General features: G+C 47.9%; 1 protein-coding gene across 1 annotated transcript in view; it reads right to left on the reverse strand.

The window, feature by feature from the left end:
• The window catches only part of LOC119456900 (uncharacterized), a 76,055-nt gene that overhangs the window by 2,582 nt on the left and 56,090 nt on the right, over positions 1–17,383 (reverse strand). The window contains exon 6 of the mRNA XM_049669125.1: positions 13,452–13,879. Coding sequence (XP_049525082.1) covers positions 13,452–13,879 — 428 coding nt within the window. The remainder of the gene's footprint in view (positions 1–13,451; positions 13,880–17,383) is intronic.

Here is a 17,383-nt window from a genome sequence, read left to right on the forward strand (position 1 = left end):
GCGGAACGGATCTCACGATTACTGTAGACGTTAATGCAATGAGCATTCGAACAATGTATCGACGCACTGTATTGCCAATGACATACCTTTATTTTAAATTGGAAGTGATCATTCTGATATTTACATTGCTTCGGTATTGTTACCAATTGCACAGATCCGACGATTATCTGGGAATCAGTGTTAAGCGAAGCTTTCTTCGATGTTTGCGCAAACGTTAAGTATATGCCTACAGATGGGGGTTGCATTTAGCGCCCATCGAAATGCGGCCGCCGCGGTTGGTAACCGAACACACGACCTCGTGCTAAGCAGCACAACTCCATAGCCACTGAGCTATATATATACCACAGCGAGTGTGGGATGGGGAACGATGATGACAAGGATATTTTTGGGGATGATGCTATAGTCGTAAAGAGAGTAGCATATTACAAAGACTTGAGGCTGGTGCTGTGTGTCGTGTAAAAATTGTAGCATGTAAGGCGGCTGCAGCATCGTTCTCACCAGTGCCTGCTGCAACGGTGTTTTCCTTTTTTTCTTTTTCGACATCTAAAAACACAAATATGCAATAATGAAGACCGCAATATTCGTACTTTGATTTGATTGAAATTTTTCTATTTGAAGATTACTAGTTGAGCAACACTCCGGTGCTAAACACTGCAGGTGCCCCGATGGGCATCTGTGGCACTACCGACCACTGCACTACCGACCACTACGAAATCAACCCCTACAGCTCGTTCGTCACGCTTTGGTTCAGGCATCGCAAGTCGTCTTCGTTATTGTGTCGTCCCTGTCAGGCTATCTCTTCATGCTAGGCCATTACTATATGCGCAGTGTGGCTTGAGCTACCCTCGTGATACGGCGAAGAATAATAATAATTATGCAGGTCCAACGCATACTTTGGAATTGATGTGAAGCGAAGCTTTCGTCAAGTTGTATTATAATGCTACAAAACTGTTCGTATTCTGCAACATGCTTTCGGCATAGCAATAACGTGCTTATCTCGCAAATCAGCATGACCCGTGAACCCCCACCACGCGATAAACCTGACCCACGCGACCGTGGTTTACAGTGTCTCATTGGATCGGCCCACTTTTCAACACGCCACCTCTGGAATCAGTCCACTTTATTATTGCACTATCTTCAGGACCGGCCCAACTTACTCGGCAATAATCAAAGGAAGCAGGTGCACCAAACACCGTCAGAGGATGCACAGAAAGCTTCGATTTAATAAAGAAACTATGAGTTTGTAGGCGCATATTTGTTGCACTGAAGATATTTAGGCACCATTCGTCGTTTCACTGCGTAATTCCATAGAGAACAGAGACGGTCATCGGCACATATGTAGGAGTCGTACAGATTGGGCTACACATAAGTCGATTCGGTACATCAGTGTTGTCCCGTGTGTGAACTATTGGGGGAGAGTGCAGCAGTTGCTGTCATCAAGGTCCGGGATGCGTATATTGAAAATCTTGAAGGCACAGCCTTGGGCACAGCGCCTTAGCAACCGCGGTTGAACGCGATTGGCTGAAACGCCGCCGACGACGTTCTGATGTCACGCCGTGAGGTTTAGGTATTTCCTTTGCGTATTGCCCACGATCGTTAAAGTCTGGTTAGGTTAGGTTAGGTTAGGTTAGGTTAGGTTAGGTTAGCGTAAAAAGCATTAGGTGGCGCAGCGTACTCTCACAGCGGTTGCAAAGGGCGTCGAGCATCGCCGGCGGCGTTTCAGCCAATCGCGTTCAACCGCGGTTGCTAAGGTGCTGTGCCTTCTAGATTTTCATTATATGCGCCGACGAAGATGACAGTGTGCGCACCGCGGAGAAGATGGCGTGGTCCGCTGCAAGAAGCTCGCTGCTGTCGCTGCTAAATGAGAGTTCTAGAAATCGCTGAAGCTTGTCTTTCTTTAGTCTGTTTTTGCTAATTGCTTTATAGTTAATTTTCTTCTCGAACTAAGTTCCTCGTTTAGTTAACCCATTCGTGTTAACGTATGAAGCAGACCACGGAAACAAAGAAGCAGAATGAACGTACAGGTCAACCGCGGCACTCGCAACTACTTTCTATTTCTAAAAAAGCAGAGTTAATATACGGTGTTTCTGTGCGCTGCTTCGTACATTAATATGACTGGTCACCAACTCGCCAAACTGTCGACATTGCTTAACCCTATCTTGTATTGTTTCACTGTATTGAAACCCGCAAAAAACTGTGCTGGCGCGTCCCATTTGCTTGTCTTTCTTTCTTTCTTTCTTTCTTTCTTTCTTTCTTTCTTTCTTTCTTTCTTTCTTTCTTTCTTTCTTTCTTTCTTTCTTTCTTTCTTTCTTTCTTTCTTTCTTTCTTTCTTTCTTTCTTTCTCCGTTTACGCAGGAGTGTTGTAATAAAAGCAAGCTGCACTGGGGTGCATGGTGCCAAATAACACCGGTAAATGTGTTAACCTGCGCATTCGTATACGCTGGGCGCCTCTGGCGAAGCGGCCGTTCTGGATCATACGCACGTATAAGTCGAGCGCGGTGTCTTTCCGTATAACAAGACTGGCGAACGCTGGAACTGCTGAGCCAAATCTCGTTAATTTATCTTTAGCGCGATCGCAATCTTGCGCTGTACACGTTCGCCTTATAATGCTTGCAGAGAAAGCTGGCTGTGTGTGGTTGAGACACAGAATCGGCAACGAGACACGTGCGCGCACAATGGGCGCAAGACTGTCAATGCGGCCTACCGCGTAACGCGCACGGGCGTTGCCAGGACCGCGATACCCGACTGTGCTTACGACACTACAAACTGCGCTCGCGTTTCTCGGGCGTAAAGAACTCGAGCGTTCCGCAGGTCAATCCTGGGTCAATCGCTTCCTTTCCTTTGGGCGTTCTAGCCGTCTTCTATGCTACCGCGGGGTACGCCGGAAGAGACCACACGCTATGGATCTCTGTTCATGAGCGTGCGTATCTGTGTTTGCCCGTGTATGCGTTTGGGCAAGGCAGGAGTAAATGACGCTGTCTTTCGTCCAAACTTCACCACACCGGATAAATTTTTGACCGTTCGGATTTTCTTAAAGCGATGGCGTGCGCTAAAACCTCAGTACAAGAGTATTTCGCGACCGTGAATCAAAGACGCGCGTGCGCGTGCGTGCTTGCGCGTGTGTGCATGTGTGCGTGAGTGGGTTTCTACAGAGATTCCTGGAAAATGGGCAGTCTTCTTCGATTCAAGGCTGCAGTCTTACAATGTATACAGCCGCTTCTCCGACACGGAACTTACGATCAGCTGACGTGGGAAATCGTGGAACTTATTCATCACTTGAGGGGGAAAGGCCATGGTATCTCTTTTCAGTAGATACCAGGCCATTGCGGTATCATTGGAAATGATGACGCAGATAAGGAGCTCGGACGTCAAACCAAGAAGACCGCTACGTCTCCATTCCTCTCTCAAGGACCGACGCTGCGAGACAGCTTCGCATTCTAACGCGCACACTCTCTTTAACTGAGTGGAATACCCCACATACAAGGTACACCAGACTGCACAGACTAAATAAACCCTTGGCTGCAACTCGGACCTCCGGCCGGAATGCACCGACGCGAAGCGTCTTTTCTTTGTCGGTTGTGGTTGGGAATTGCCTTCACGAAAGCTTATTCAGCACTAATTGGAATGTGTGACAGTCCTGCATGGGATGTCTGCGGCTGCGTGGAGAACATTGACCACCTATTGTGCCGCTGTCCTCAATTTGAAGTAAAAAGACAATCTATGCCCAACGCATTCGGGAAACTAGATATAGAAGCTTTATCCATCAAGGCAAAGCCATATTTCCCGCAACAACTAAGTCGGAAAAAACAGTTGTAGACACTTTCAAGGATCGCTAAATTGCTGAATGTATCACTCTCGACCTTCAGGATCTCCGAACAGTTCTCGTCTGTATGTCTTTTTCTTCTTTTTTCTTTTCTTTTTTTCCTTTGCCAGTTGACAGCGTCGCAGTATGCCTCGCCTTAAACAGCGGGAAGCCTTTCAAACATTGAGCACATTATGAAACAGGCGCCCCCTGTCCCCCCCCCCCCCCCCCCCCTCCCCTGCACCAGCTGCTCAACCGCACATAATGACTTTTTTTCCCGTGCGCTGCGTTGACAGACGGTAAATGAAATGTGATAAGCCACGAGCGGCTAGCGCTCCTCGTTTGCATTCAAAATCGCCATTGGAGCATTTCCTCATTCCACTAGCCTTGGCATGCTACTGAATATTCAATCCACCGAAATGGCATTTGCTACGCCTATACTCGCAGACAGGCTCGGGCGCACAAAATGCTTCCAACGACGCCCGTGTACCGCTGTCAAGATGAGCGTTACGCAAGCACCCAACAAATGCAGGAACTCGTCGCCCGAGGCACGGTCATCGCTTGCCAGTTCTGCGCAGTCATGTCCAAGTCTATAATCTCTTAACAGAACTCGAGAGAGGCCTCACTTATGTCGAGTTTTGAAACGAAGCTTTCTAGGCGAACATTGCCGGACTTTGCTGACCGTCGATGCTGCTGCTGTATTGTCCAAGGAGGTTTCGTCTGGCCGAGTATAGTTCACACACAAAACAGCGCTCAAATAGCGAAGTGGCTTATAGTTGGCCCAACGTAGTTGGCCCTAGATAGTTTAAATGTGATGTCACGGAGGCAGCTTACCACCACTCTAGTGCTTAAACATGGCGGCTACAATGACATCAGTGCACCGTATTATCACGCGCATACTGTTTTGCTCTTCGACGGCGACTGTTTTTCACCGATTTATCACTGTTATGGCTTTGACGTTCGACGCACCTGTCGTGCTGTCATGCTGTCATGTTTCTTCCTTACGCCGCTTCTCGACCTGCTAGTAAGTACCCAAAGATGGCGTCCGCAATGACGTATGTAGCAAACTATCTTACGTACCGATGACCGGCTCTGTTCTCAATATATACGCAGCGATACAAGAAACGGTACCTATAAAAAAATTATACATTTTCCACGCACTGTGCGAATCGATGTTATACGCGAAGCATTCTGCAGGTAGCTGATTATCCAGCATTGCTTTGGGTTCCGCAATGCGTTACCAGGTGGACTAACGTGCTTGTGACGCGATCGTACGTCTGCGTGACAACCACTGCAAGATGACGACGACGGCGGCGACGACCGTATACGACGGCGATGACATGATTTCTACTCCGGCTGTTCGACGCGAGTTTACGACATGCCGATTGTTCGGTTCTACGTGTAGTTGTAGGTACAGGACGGGAGTAAGCGAAAGGAAACACGAATTGTGACGTTCTCTGCGACTAAGTGTTGTACAATCGTGTCTATGTCGTGTAGTCCAGGTTAAAACGACACTTAAATTTTTACTCCGACGAAGAAAACCTGTTCCACCTGGGCAAATCATGGATACGGTATACAATGGCGCACAACTTCTGCATAGCGCTAGCTGCTGCGAAGAAAGGATTGCGGAATGTGGGCCAATGGAGTTACTATGCTGCACAACAACGGAACACTGGAGTGGAAGCTGCAGCTGGAATCAGCCTATCGGGTAGAATTCACGAGTTCTTTTGTTTTTTTTTTGTTTTTTTTTGGTAAGAAAACGTTCGTGAGAAAGGTCGCCTTCGTTAATACGTTCGTTATTATGGTTGGCCACTCCTTGTTCTTTACAAATTATTGTGTACTCGCGTAAAACTTCCTGCGGCAATTCAGAGAAAGTTACGGAGGACAAGCGGTCATGTCACATCGTTCCTGAATGTACAGGGTGTCCCAGCTATCACGCAACACGATTTAAAAAAAGAGGAACGGCGTTACGCGCAGTCAACCTAGTACGTATTGTTTGCAGTACAGTGGAGTAGCCGCCAGTAATTTTTTCGTTACTGAGATTTAATTAGGTAATTGTAATTAATTATTTATTTCGAGAAGTACTGTCCTAATTATCAAAGTGTCAATGAGAAAGTTGTAGAGCAACATGAAAAACTCCCGATACAGCTGTCTGTTGCTCAATACGTGCTACATCATTGTGTTTTTCCGGGTGTGAAAGAAGCCCGCGAATACACGCAGAATTGCCGCGCGACTGGCCACTCGAGGCACTTTGCGTGCATTTGCGGGCTTCTTTCACGCTCGGATAGCCTTCGAAGTCCACAAAGCCAGGACAGCGCCACGACAATCAAGACAACGGAACAGTCACTTCACTTAATTTCTCGGCCTCATCTGGCTTTCTTGATGCATCCAGTCCCGCCCACATTTGAGATCCACTTCTGGCGAAGAAAGATAGATTGTAAAAATACGTAACGGAGGGGCTTGCAAACTAACAAAAATAAACAGCAACACTTTTGTACAGAGATGTTTTTCATCGCATAACCCGCTTGCTCGCCGCGTTCTCGCGCATCATTCCGATAAACGACCAGCTTTCTTAAAACATGCTATTGCATCTACGTGAGCCGGAACTAGGACAATTATTTCCCTTTCGCCGTAGTGCGAATAAAAAGAAAACAAAAAGAATGAAAAAAAAAAAACACCGCATATCCATGGGGTGAATGATGATGAGTGGGCGAAGCTCCGGAGGGAATCATCGGTAAACCGTGAATCTTCCGTGTAATTCGCCCAGTCTCGCCGCACTAAATCGAACGATTGACTTCCACCAATGACACGCGCCATATGTGACTTCATTCCTATTTTATAACAGCGCCGTTCATTATAATTGCACCATCTCCCGCTTAAGGGGACGCTAGCACAAACGCGTTAGAAACGTGCAGTACTCTAAGGGGAAGAGGCCACAGCCTCTTACGCAGCCGTTTACACATGCCGGAACGTGCACCGCGTTTGCCGACGCCATCAGCGTTTATGAATACGGGGGTAAGGCGGAGAGGCCACAGCGTCTTACACCAGCTTCTTACACGGGCCGTAACGCGCTAGCACAAACGCGTTAGAAACGCGCAGTCTTTCGTTAATGTTGGGTATTTATTGCCATCGTGGTGCGTCTGTCCATGTGCGCTTCGTGGCGTAGTGGTTAGCGCCACACGTTCAGAAGTGAGGGGTCCCTGGTTCGATTCCGCTACGGACACAATTTTCGGAATTTTTTTTTCTCATAAAAGTAGACGTGGCTACCTACTACTACTACTACTACTACTACAGAGGAGGGACAGACCCACACCCTAAGGAGCTTCGCCCCTAAAACAAGCCCGGTAGTACGCGATGGTTTGCTGCAGTATGCCATTGTCAGGAGATTACGAAGCAGTGGAATCTCATTAACCAGCAGTGCCGCGCAAACCAACAAAGCGATTAGGAGCACACAGCCGAATGTCTCGAGGACACGGATTCTGCTGAATATTCAAACGAAGGATGGTGCTGCGTTCGCAGAGTTTGCGTGCACGCGCAGGCGTACTCAGCAAGGTTGACATCTGACAGGTTGACAGCAAGGGTCACACAGACTTTCCCGATCGTACGAAATGTTTCCATCGGCACTCGCTGGTCTGCGTCATGCGGTAATTAATGTAAGCGATCAACTGTACGGCTGCATGCAAGAAACGACGACATCGCTCGCCACAATGTCGTAGTTTGTTAGTTCTGCCCAATAAACAGGGCCGGCTTTGGGTGAAGTGTCGAAGTCGCGTGAGCTCTGCCGCAATTTCAGTATTGTCGCGCGCACATTGTTTTTCGTTTTGCTGCTGACTGTTTTTCACGTGATTATCACTGCTACCGAAATTAAATTATCGCTCGGCGCAAAACGAGCCTACCGTGTCCGATCTTGTTTCTTTTTAATAAATCTAGATTTTTACTTGTCAAAATCACGATTTAATTATGAGGCACGCCGTAGTGGGAGACACCGAAATAATTTTGACCACCTATGGTTATTTACCGTGCACCTAAGTGCACGAGTGTTTCTGCATTTCGTCGCCATCGAAACGCGACCACCGCGGTCGGGAATCGAACCCGCGACCTCGTGCTTAGGAGCACAACGCCATAACCGCTACGACACCGCGGCGAGTCCGAAATTTCTTGAATGTTTGCGACAATTCTACAGCAAAAGAATCGTGTCCAATCAGATCGGACGCGCGACGCGAATAGGATTATACAGGGTGTCTCCGAAAAGTAATGTCAGTGAGTTGATTAAAATAAATTATTGAGTAGATCTGTGCAACACTATAAAAGTTTTCATAATAGGTTCCTTTTGCGTCAATAAATCGTTTCCAGCAAGATTTCCAGGCACCGAAAGCGTCACGATATGCCTTCTCCAGAATGACCTTTAGAGCCTTGGTGCAAATCTGTTTGTCTTGGTCAACTGCCCCGAAATGATGTCCTTTCATGGGAGTTTTCATGCGCGGAAACAAAAAGAAGTCTGGGGGAGCCACGTCAGGACTGTAGGGCGGCTGGGGAACCATTGGCACCTTTGAATCGACCCACAAGCGGGTCACGAGGAAGGTGGTGTGGGCTGGCGTGTTGTCATGTTGTCGTGTTGTCTCATCGCGCCCGGCCCGATGTCAGGCCGGGCGCGATGAACCCTTCGTTTGAGTCTCTTCAGCACTTCCACATAAAATTTGACGTTGATGGTTGTACCATGTGGCACAATCTCATGGTGAACGAGCCTTTCGGATGTCAACGAACACAATGAGCGTGGTCTTGACCTTTGACTTGCTCATTCTGGCCTCCTTGGGGCGAGGAGACGCCGAGCTGTGCCACTCGGCACTTTGCCCATTTTTTTTTTCGTGGTCGTATCGAAACAACCAGCACTCGTCGCCTGTGATGATATTGTCTAAAATGTGAGGGTGACTTTCGCACAAGTCCCAAAGTTCCTGAGACGTTTCAACTCGCCGTGATTTTTGTTCGCCGTTAACACTTTGGGCACAATCTTCCAGCACACTTTTCGCATCTGCAAGTTATTCGTCCAAATCTCGGGAACGGAACTTTTCGGAATGTTTACTGTCTGTGCCACTAAACGGACACTCAAACGACGTTCTGAGTGCGAAGGATCTCTCACACGCGTTACCTTTTCGTCGGTGATGGTCGTTGATGGCCGTCCAGCGCGGGCTTAATCGCTGACCTCTTCCCGACCTTCTAAAATGATCTTGTGCCACTGGTAGACTTGACGGTCTGACAAACAATTATCACCAAAGAGCGTCTTTATCATAGGAGAAGTTCCGACTGCGAACTTGCCGAGTTTCACACAAAACTTCATGGCAATCATTTTTTCCAACAAGCGCTGGATTACGGCTTGCACGGGAAAGGAAAACGAGCTTCACGGAAAAGCCTGTTCTTAATCTCCAGATGGTCGCACACGACTGAGCGACCGCGCATACATAAGCTAACTTCCCCCTCCACCAATCCCGGCTGGTCCTAGCGCACTGCGACTTATAGTCGCTTCACTATATAATCACTGACATTACTTTTCGGACAATACATGCACATGCTCGAACGTACGCAAGCACCAGCGATCACTCTGGAATGTACGGTGATACATGCGCAAATAGCGGACGGACTTGACCCGCTAGTTCAAATTCGACGTCGATGCTCGCCGCCATCGTTGTGATTCTAGTGTTGCTTGTTTTTCTGCGTACATGTTCGCCGAATAAAGGGTTTAATGCGAAATCATCAGATGTCCCATGTGGCAGAAAAGCCGGCGTTATCCGCAATGAGAGCTAGAAAAAATCAATTTGACATCCTCAGCGTCTTCTATGGCGTCAGTATACTAATAGGGAAGATAGTAAACGGTATAACAGCGTTTTTTAGTAGTAGTTATGGGTAATTAAAGTGCATTAAAGTGAGTTAAGGTGAATTAGAGTGAAGTAATGTGAATGAAAGTTATGACAAGTTAGAGCAAGGTGACTTAAGGTGGACTAAAGTGAATTAAGGTGAAGTAAAGTGGATTAAGGTGAGTTAAAGTGGATTAAGGTGGATTATAATGAATTAAGGTGGATCAAGGTTGGTACAAATTAGAGTAAGGTGGATTAAGGTTGGTACAAATTAGAGCAAAGTGGATTAAGGTGGATTAAAGTAGAGTTCTGAAGGACACGTGACAATGTATGATGTCACGTATCATGGACGTAACCAATTAATTAGAAAAGTCATAATGCTTTCACATTCAAATCACGTAGGATACTTAAGTAACTCTCAATTTTTTACTTCAGTTTTGGTAGTGCTTGATTCATCACCGCCACTATAAAGCGTGACAATATGACAGCGCTCAGGCAGTGCCAAGCTTTTACTGCGACAGCAGTTAGAAGCTCGAAACTGCGTTTTCAGTGTCTGTCTGTCCTTTCTGTTATGCCGGCGTCGTCGTCTTCGTTGCCAAATCGCCGTTGTTAGCGCGATCACGTCGTCGTTGTTAGGACACCTTCTCACCCTCAGATTCCTTCTCGCCGTAGTGCGAACAAAAACAGAACGTTTCCTTTTACCAGAGATGTAACTGTTGATCCTAGCTCAAAAGTGCGGTTCCAAGCGGGGCGCGCCTATCCACTGCGCTATATCTCAGCTAACTTTAGTCAAGCGCTTCCTCTAACGGCCAAACAACGTAGGACGTATAATTAATCTAGCGCTTGTGTCGTGCATTCTTTGTCCCTGATCTGTGTCCCGCTGCACATGTACGTAAAATCTTATAATTGTATCCTGCACCGTGTTTTCTTTTTTCGTCATTATTTTTTCGTTGAACACTTTGGTTAAAGGTAGCTGGGATCCCCTATATATACTACGAAGCTCCGGGGATTGTTAATTTGCGCGGGGTTTTGTGCCTCACGCCGGAGACTCGGAGAGTGGCGGCGGCCTGTACATGTAACTGGGAGGCCACAACAGGGATAAGTATTGTAGCAAAAGAATGCGACGTTACGCGCATAACAAATTAAGAATACCTCGTTCTTGAAAAGATGGCGCCGTCCACTGCGAGAGCACCGCTGGTGTCGCAAAAATTGAGTTCAGAGCCGCGGAGTAAGGCTGATCTTTTTCTCTCCCCCCCCCCCCCCCCCCCCCCCTCACTTCTGCACGCAGTTGTGCGACGTTGTGACATGTCAACGCCCTAGCGGAACGTCAAACGCGTCTGTGCAACCATTTAGTTAAGCAGGGGGCAGGTTTGGGCTAGTTGGTTGGAACTAATAGCGCGAAAGCAGAACTTGGACACAAGAGAAGTAAAGGAACGAAAAACTGCGCTGACTTCCAACTAACCGTTTAACCGTTTTAGTTATCTCCGAACTGGTTCTGAGCACTGTGCGCGCACAGTGTAGTGCCACTACTTCCGCATTAGCAGTGCAATATCGCGGCGTTTTTTCGCCTTGTACAGAGAGCTTGACCGCGTCATATCATTCTGTCATCTTGCTTCGACGGTGATAGCGACAGTCATCTGGCATGCAGACTCAGTAATCTGGCTTTGGCTGGAGATTGCGAACGAGGGAAATGAAACGACTGAATAACGAATGTACGTCCATTACAGAAAAGTGAGCAGACACGCACGGCTGGTTTACCTTGTGACGTTCGTCATGACGACAAGTGTTATCAAGTATGCGTCGTGATTAATGTGCGTTCCGGATCATGAATAAGCAGAATGAAAAGGCAGGGCGTGGAACGCCTGGAAACTAACACCGCAGGCAAACACGCGCCATCGTGGCGCGGCTTTCGTTATGATGACAAACTTGACACTTATCTAGTCTGCAGAACGATTAATCTGTCGTAAGCGGGTAGTACGAAAGAATAAAACGATAGCAACCGGGCGTGGGACGTCGGGAACTTGCAGAGAGAGCAAACGGGGTACGCCACGAAAACGTATACACAGACGACGGCTAGGCCTTGGCTTGGGAGCTAACCTCTTTAGTCGGACACTAAAAGGCACGCGAAGCACATGGCCGGGGAGCGCTAATTCTAAATCCGGATCTTCTGCGAGGGAATTCCTCGCCAGACATTCTTCCTCGTGGAGCTCAAGTTTTCCTCGTCACTCCTGCGCGATCTTTATTCACTTTCTTTTCACGGACGTGACCATCATAAGATCGCGCAGGAAGGCGCCGCCACGCTGCTATACTTGAACGTTAATGACCTCCCACTCACGCGTTATTCCGTTCGAGAGTAATAATTAATATACGAAGAAAGAACACCAGAAGTGACAAGCGGAGGCACTCGCTATTAAAGCGTCGTCTTGGCATAGCCGATAATCATCGCGCGATTGAAGGAGTTGCATGGAGCAACGTAAACATGCTTTCGGAACGACCGTTTTGCCGACCGCGCGTCCTTCAACCGCCGAGGCGCTTGATTCATTTCTTTTCCAGCCACCGCGGCTTTTCAGATTTGCCTTAAGTGGCAAGTGCTTGCGGCAGCGGCGTGGGCCCACAGCGGGAGAGCTGCAACACACTCTTCGGGCGCGGTGGCGGAGTGCTGAGCGTCAAAGCGACGACGAGGCGTACTTCTCAAGGTTGGCGAGCCCTCCTTTTTTTGGAGCGTGTCGGCAGATATTTCTCTCTTCCCTCTTTTGCATCTCCGCGCGTGCGTGTACATTCACGCACGCATAAGCAATCTGCTCCGAATCTGGGAGGGGGGGGGGGGGGCACCGAAAACGGTGGCCGCCGCACGTAAACCACGCCGTGGCCTAGAATTCCGCGCGAAATTTGCATTCGCGCTCGTTTCAGTGCGCGGACGAGAAACGCATTTCGCGGGCTGTTATTATTGCCCGCGGCATGTTCTTGACACGGAGAACATGCGCCGGTTGCCCTGCGAGTTATGCACCACAAGTCGTGAAATGCGCGATGCAGGAATAAATAAGTTTGGGGAGTATATAGGTATACTGGCATGTGGTAATGGCTGCGACATTGCGCAATAAGCTGCGACGGAGCAAAACATTCGGGCGTGCCGGCTTGCCCCCCGAATTACGATTTTTTTTTTGTTTTCTCCGAATGTTCCGTAGCTCGTAAACCCTGGTTAACCGCGCACTCATACCTATAAAATTACCTATTAATAATTAACGCCGCAAATTCTAACGTATCATTTCGCTGCGATTATATAAATTCCGACTTTTGCGCGAGAATCGTTGTGCACAGCCCATAGTACAGTTTTCGATACGATGGAGTTGTGGGTAGTTCAGCAAACAAATTACTATATATGCTAACTTATTTCTGCTCAATGAACATTTCATCGTTGTTTTTTGATACTAATGTACTCATCTTGGCCAGAAATAAATTTCTGCAACCTCTGGCTCATGCAGCGCTCACCGGAAACGAGGACAACAGAGAAGAAACGCACGAGACGTGCGTGGCATTTCTTCTCTGTTGTCCTCTTTTCCTAGCGAACGCCTCACGAGCCACAAGATGAACACGTACCAACTAGTTGATTTTTCAATTCTAAAAGTGAACAAGTTGTTTTTCTTGGTGTAGAATGGTGTCCGGACTTTGTGTGGTTATTAAAGTCGCCCACTAATAAACAGAAGGGTTTGGGCCAGTGCTCAAACTGGCTTACTACGTCACCATTGCTGCTCAACGCATCACTTCACACGGGGCGAACGGACAGTGGCGGTCGCACTCACCCTTTCCTGGCGAATGTAGACCATATCTGGATGAGCTTCGAGCTGAACTCGAGTTCCTCCATGGTCGACATGTGCATGTCTCGGAACAGCGTTCCGAACACGAAGAAGAACTCGTCGAAGTGGGCCACTCCCAGCCAGTCCCCCCACCAGCTGTACGAGGGCCGGTGGTCGAAGTAGTACATGTACACCGTGCGGTTCCTCGCCGCCAGGTTCTCGGCGAAGTAGTTGACCGGGCACTGGAACAGGAAGTCTCCGATGGCGTCGCCAGCGGCCGCCAGCGCTCCACGGCCGTCTTCCGGTCTGACGTCACGCAGGTAGTGTGACGTGACCTCACGCGGACTCTCGCCCAACACGTGGTGAAAAAGCAGGATGAGGTAGAAGCCCACTTCGTCGCGGGTCAGGCGCCTTGGGTCCTCTTGGCGCAGAACCTTGAGTTACAAGACAGAAGAAAGGCACTTTTAATCGCAAAAAAAGAAAGAAAAGATAAAGACGGTGAACTCCGCAAGTTTGGTTAAAACACGTGATTGAAAAACAGCGTAAGAAACAAGGACACAAGGAAGAATAATAGATAAAGGTGATAAAACAGATAATATATAATCGGAGCTGAAAAGGTGCACAGAGGGGGAAAAAAAGGTAGGCAAACACACCAAACAGCTATGCCACTAAAAATCAATTGGCAGAGAGAGGGAGAGAACAAGAATAGGAAAGGCCGGGAGGTCAACCAGACGAGTGCCTGGTTGGTTACCCTACACTGGCGGTTAGAAAAAACGATAATAAAATACAGGAAAGAGGGGGAGTGAACGTGTAAGAATGCACAGGAGAGCTATATAAACAGTCACTCAGGCAGCAGGCAGAATCTGAATAAGTTATTTCGTCCTCAAGAATAGCCTTGTGATATCGTTTTCGTGAGCTTCTTTTCCGTCCGAGGAGCTGGCAGCCGAGGATAGGTTGTTGGTTGCAAAAGATAGCTGACAGCCCCTTCCCAGCTCCAGCTCTTCCGGCATGAAGCGTGGTGAGAAGTGGCGGAATTCATACAGGTAGAACTACAGCTGGCAGCGGCGACCACTCACCCAGACCTAACGTCGAAGTACGGTGATGAACCTGATATTTGTATCTGCGTGAAGAGAGATTAATGATGCGAAGAAAGACTGATCTTTCTCGGAATCTCAGAATCAGAAAGAAAAAGGTCAGAGTAAGCGTACTCGCGCACGAGAGGCAGCTCACAAAACATCATGCGACTTCCTCGAGCAGTCGGATTCGCCAACCGGCTGCGCTATACGTGACCTAACAGCGCCGATGTCCTGGGCCGGGTAACAAACTCTATTGAGGAAGTCACTCCACAAGCGAACTATGGCTAAAAGTTTACCTAGTCGCTCCGCTGTGTACATGTAAATTGTTGGCTTCCTTACTCTATCCTCTCTGCTATCCTCTAGCTGTGTCCTTTAATTCCCCTTCCCACCTCCCCCCACTGCTGACCACTGTTCAAGTGCAGCAAACTGCGCTAGACAGTTACAGTGCAGTACTTTCCTTCCCCTATTTTATGGCGCTAGCACCTAGCGGCATTATGTTTCTCAAGGAGCGCACTGGAGTCGGCCTTAGGCAACCGGAAGTTGAGGCGGCTCCGAAACCATGAGAACAATAAAACACCCGCCATGGTTGCTCAGTGGATATGGCGTTAGGCTGCTAAGCACGAGGTCGCGGGATCGAATCCCGGCCACGGCGGCCGCATTTCGATGGGGGCCAAATGCGAAAACACCCGTGTACTTAGATTTAGGTGCACGTTAAAGAACCCCAGGTGGTCCAAATTTCCGGGGTCCCCCACTAAGGCGTGCCTCATAATCAGATCGTGGTTTTCGCACGTAAAACCCCATAATTTTATGAGAATATAAAAACCCATCTAAAATTAGGTAATGGTTCAAGTCAAGAGTTGTATAGGATAAATGTGATATAGGACCATAAGTTCAGTTAAGAAAAGAACCAGATAACCGTCAGGTCTTTCTCATCATTATGATGATTAGCTATCATCATCAGCAATGGCTCGAGCGTCGTGGTCTTATTCCACAGCTGGCTCGTTGGCGGCACTCGGCGCAACCGCGCCAAAGCGCTCGTGCCACTGCTCCCGCGTTCGTCGTCGTCTTCGCCCACAGCTGGCTCCGTTGCCGCTCATCATTCCAGCGTAGAATTTCACTTCTCTTCTTTCGTCGTAATGGGGAGACCAGCGTTTACGGGGGTATGAGCCATTGCTTAAGGGGGTATGAGCCATTCATTGTTCGTGTCCTAACGCGCGCTCCGCCGACGCGTCAGGACCCGTCATCAGTTGCTCCTCTGGGTGGGGTAGGAGAAAGACGTGCGTTAACCTAAGGTCTAGGGGCTAGCAGCCATTAAATACACTTAAAGGTAACATTAAGGTCGCTTACAGTTTTTTTTACGTATTTAATTATTTAATTCAATAAAGAACCAACTACTAATACTACTGTCTCTGCAACTCTCGGTAAGCATGCACTGCAGTGCCAGCCTTAGTATAGAAATCTCGCAATATGTTTTTCTCTTTCTGTACGCCTCGATCCACTTTCATTCCGGGTGTTCTGCGTCCGCGGCTTTGCGAGCGACCTCGGCAGCCTGATGCTCTTCGCCCGTTTCTCTCACAGCAGCACGGGCTAGCACGTCACGCTTTTCGCTGGCTCGAAGTGTGGCACATACCTTCATTTTTTTTATTGTGGCTGTTCAAGGCAGGAAACGCAAAAATAATAATAATAATAAAGTCGCATTTCTGCCCGGAAATCGAAGCATTGATTACAGTAGCAAAGTATTACAACACTATACGAAGTAACATTCGTAGGTTTATCAAGTTAAAAAAAAAAAAATAAGGTGTACAGAAGAAAAAAAAAAAAGAAAGGTGTTTCACTGAAAATGTTGTTTTTAGCACAGAAAGCATTACCAAAATGTCCTTAACCGACTGCAGTTTCGTTGAAGCGCGACAAATCAATGCACTTTGAGCGCAATATTTTAATTACTTGTGTTGTTTTATCCTAGTGCTCAACTCGGTCACCGACAAGCTAATATAACGAGAGGTTAGCTAAGTAAGCATGCCATCGCGTATATATAGCTCTGACTGCTCGCTGCTTACGCATCTCCGGAGACTATCAGTCTCTTGCAAGTTCAGAAGAACCAATGGTTGCCAGAGGCAGTGGAAATGACGGAGAGACATTTTTAATTGCGTTGGAAACAATATTATAGACATATTGCTCCCACATTACATTCATGATGGATTACAAGGTATACTGAGGTGGTAATAGCTGTCTGTTGTTACGAGAAAACAGAGGAAAAGGAAGTACGCGTAATGGAGTATCCTGTCATCGAAGGACGCATGCGCAGGTGCCTTCTTGCTATATTCACTCACCGTCATCGGGCTAAAATAAGGTCGTGTGTATATTATCACCCGCACTTACGTTCTGCTTGCGCTTTTGCTTCAAACTTTGCATTACTGGCGAATAATAATTCACCCAAAAAGCGAAAACAGTCCTCTTCCGGATTTACTCAGCCATCGTCCGCTATGGGAAAAAGATGCCAGGCGGTGGTCAATGGGAGCGCCCACGGAGCGACACTGCAAATTGTCTAATAAAAGATATATTGTATGAAACGTATACCGTATAGAGTCGTGTTAAGCGTCGCACTTTGTTTTCCCAATTTTGATAAGGTACGGCCCTCACACGGGACAGTGCCTTTTGGTCAAAATGGTCCCGACTCAGCCAGCGACTTGTGCACATCTCGGATCTCGCCATCTAGTAGCGGCACGCGGAAGTACGCAGCACACAAAAATTCGCCGATGCGCGCGCGCGGCATCGGAGCACCGAATGCGATTGTCACTCCATTAGAAATTTTTTTTTTTTCAAAATTTTGGGCTGCCAAGTTGCGGCCCTCACATGGGTGCG

This window comes from Dermacentor silvarum, chromosome 6 (genome assembly GCF_013339745.2).
Source record: "Dermacentor silvarum isolate Dsil-2018 chromosome 6, BIME_Dsil_1.4, whole genome shotgun sequence".
Classification (NCBI taxonomy): Eukaryota; Metazoa; Arthropoda; class Arachnida; order Ixodida; family Ixodidae; genus Dermacentor; species Dermacentor silvarum.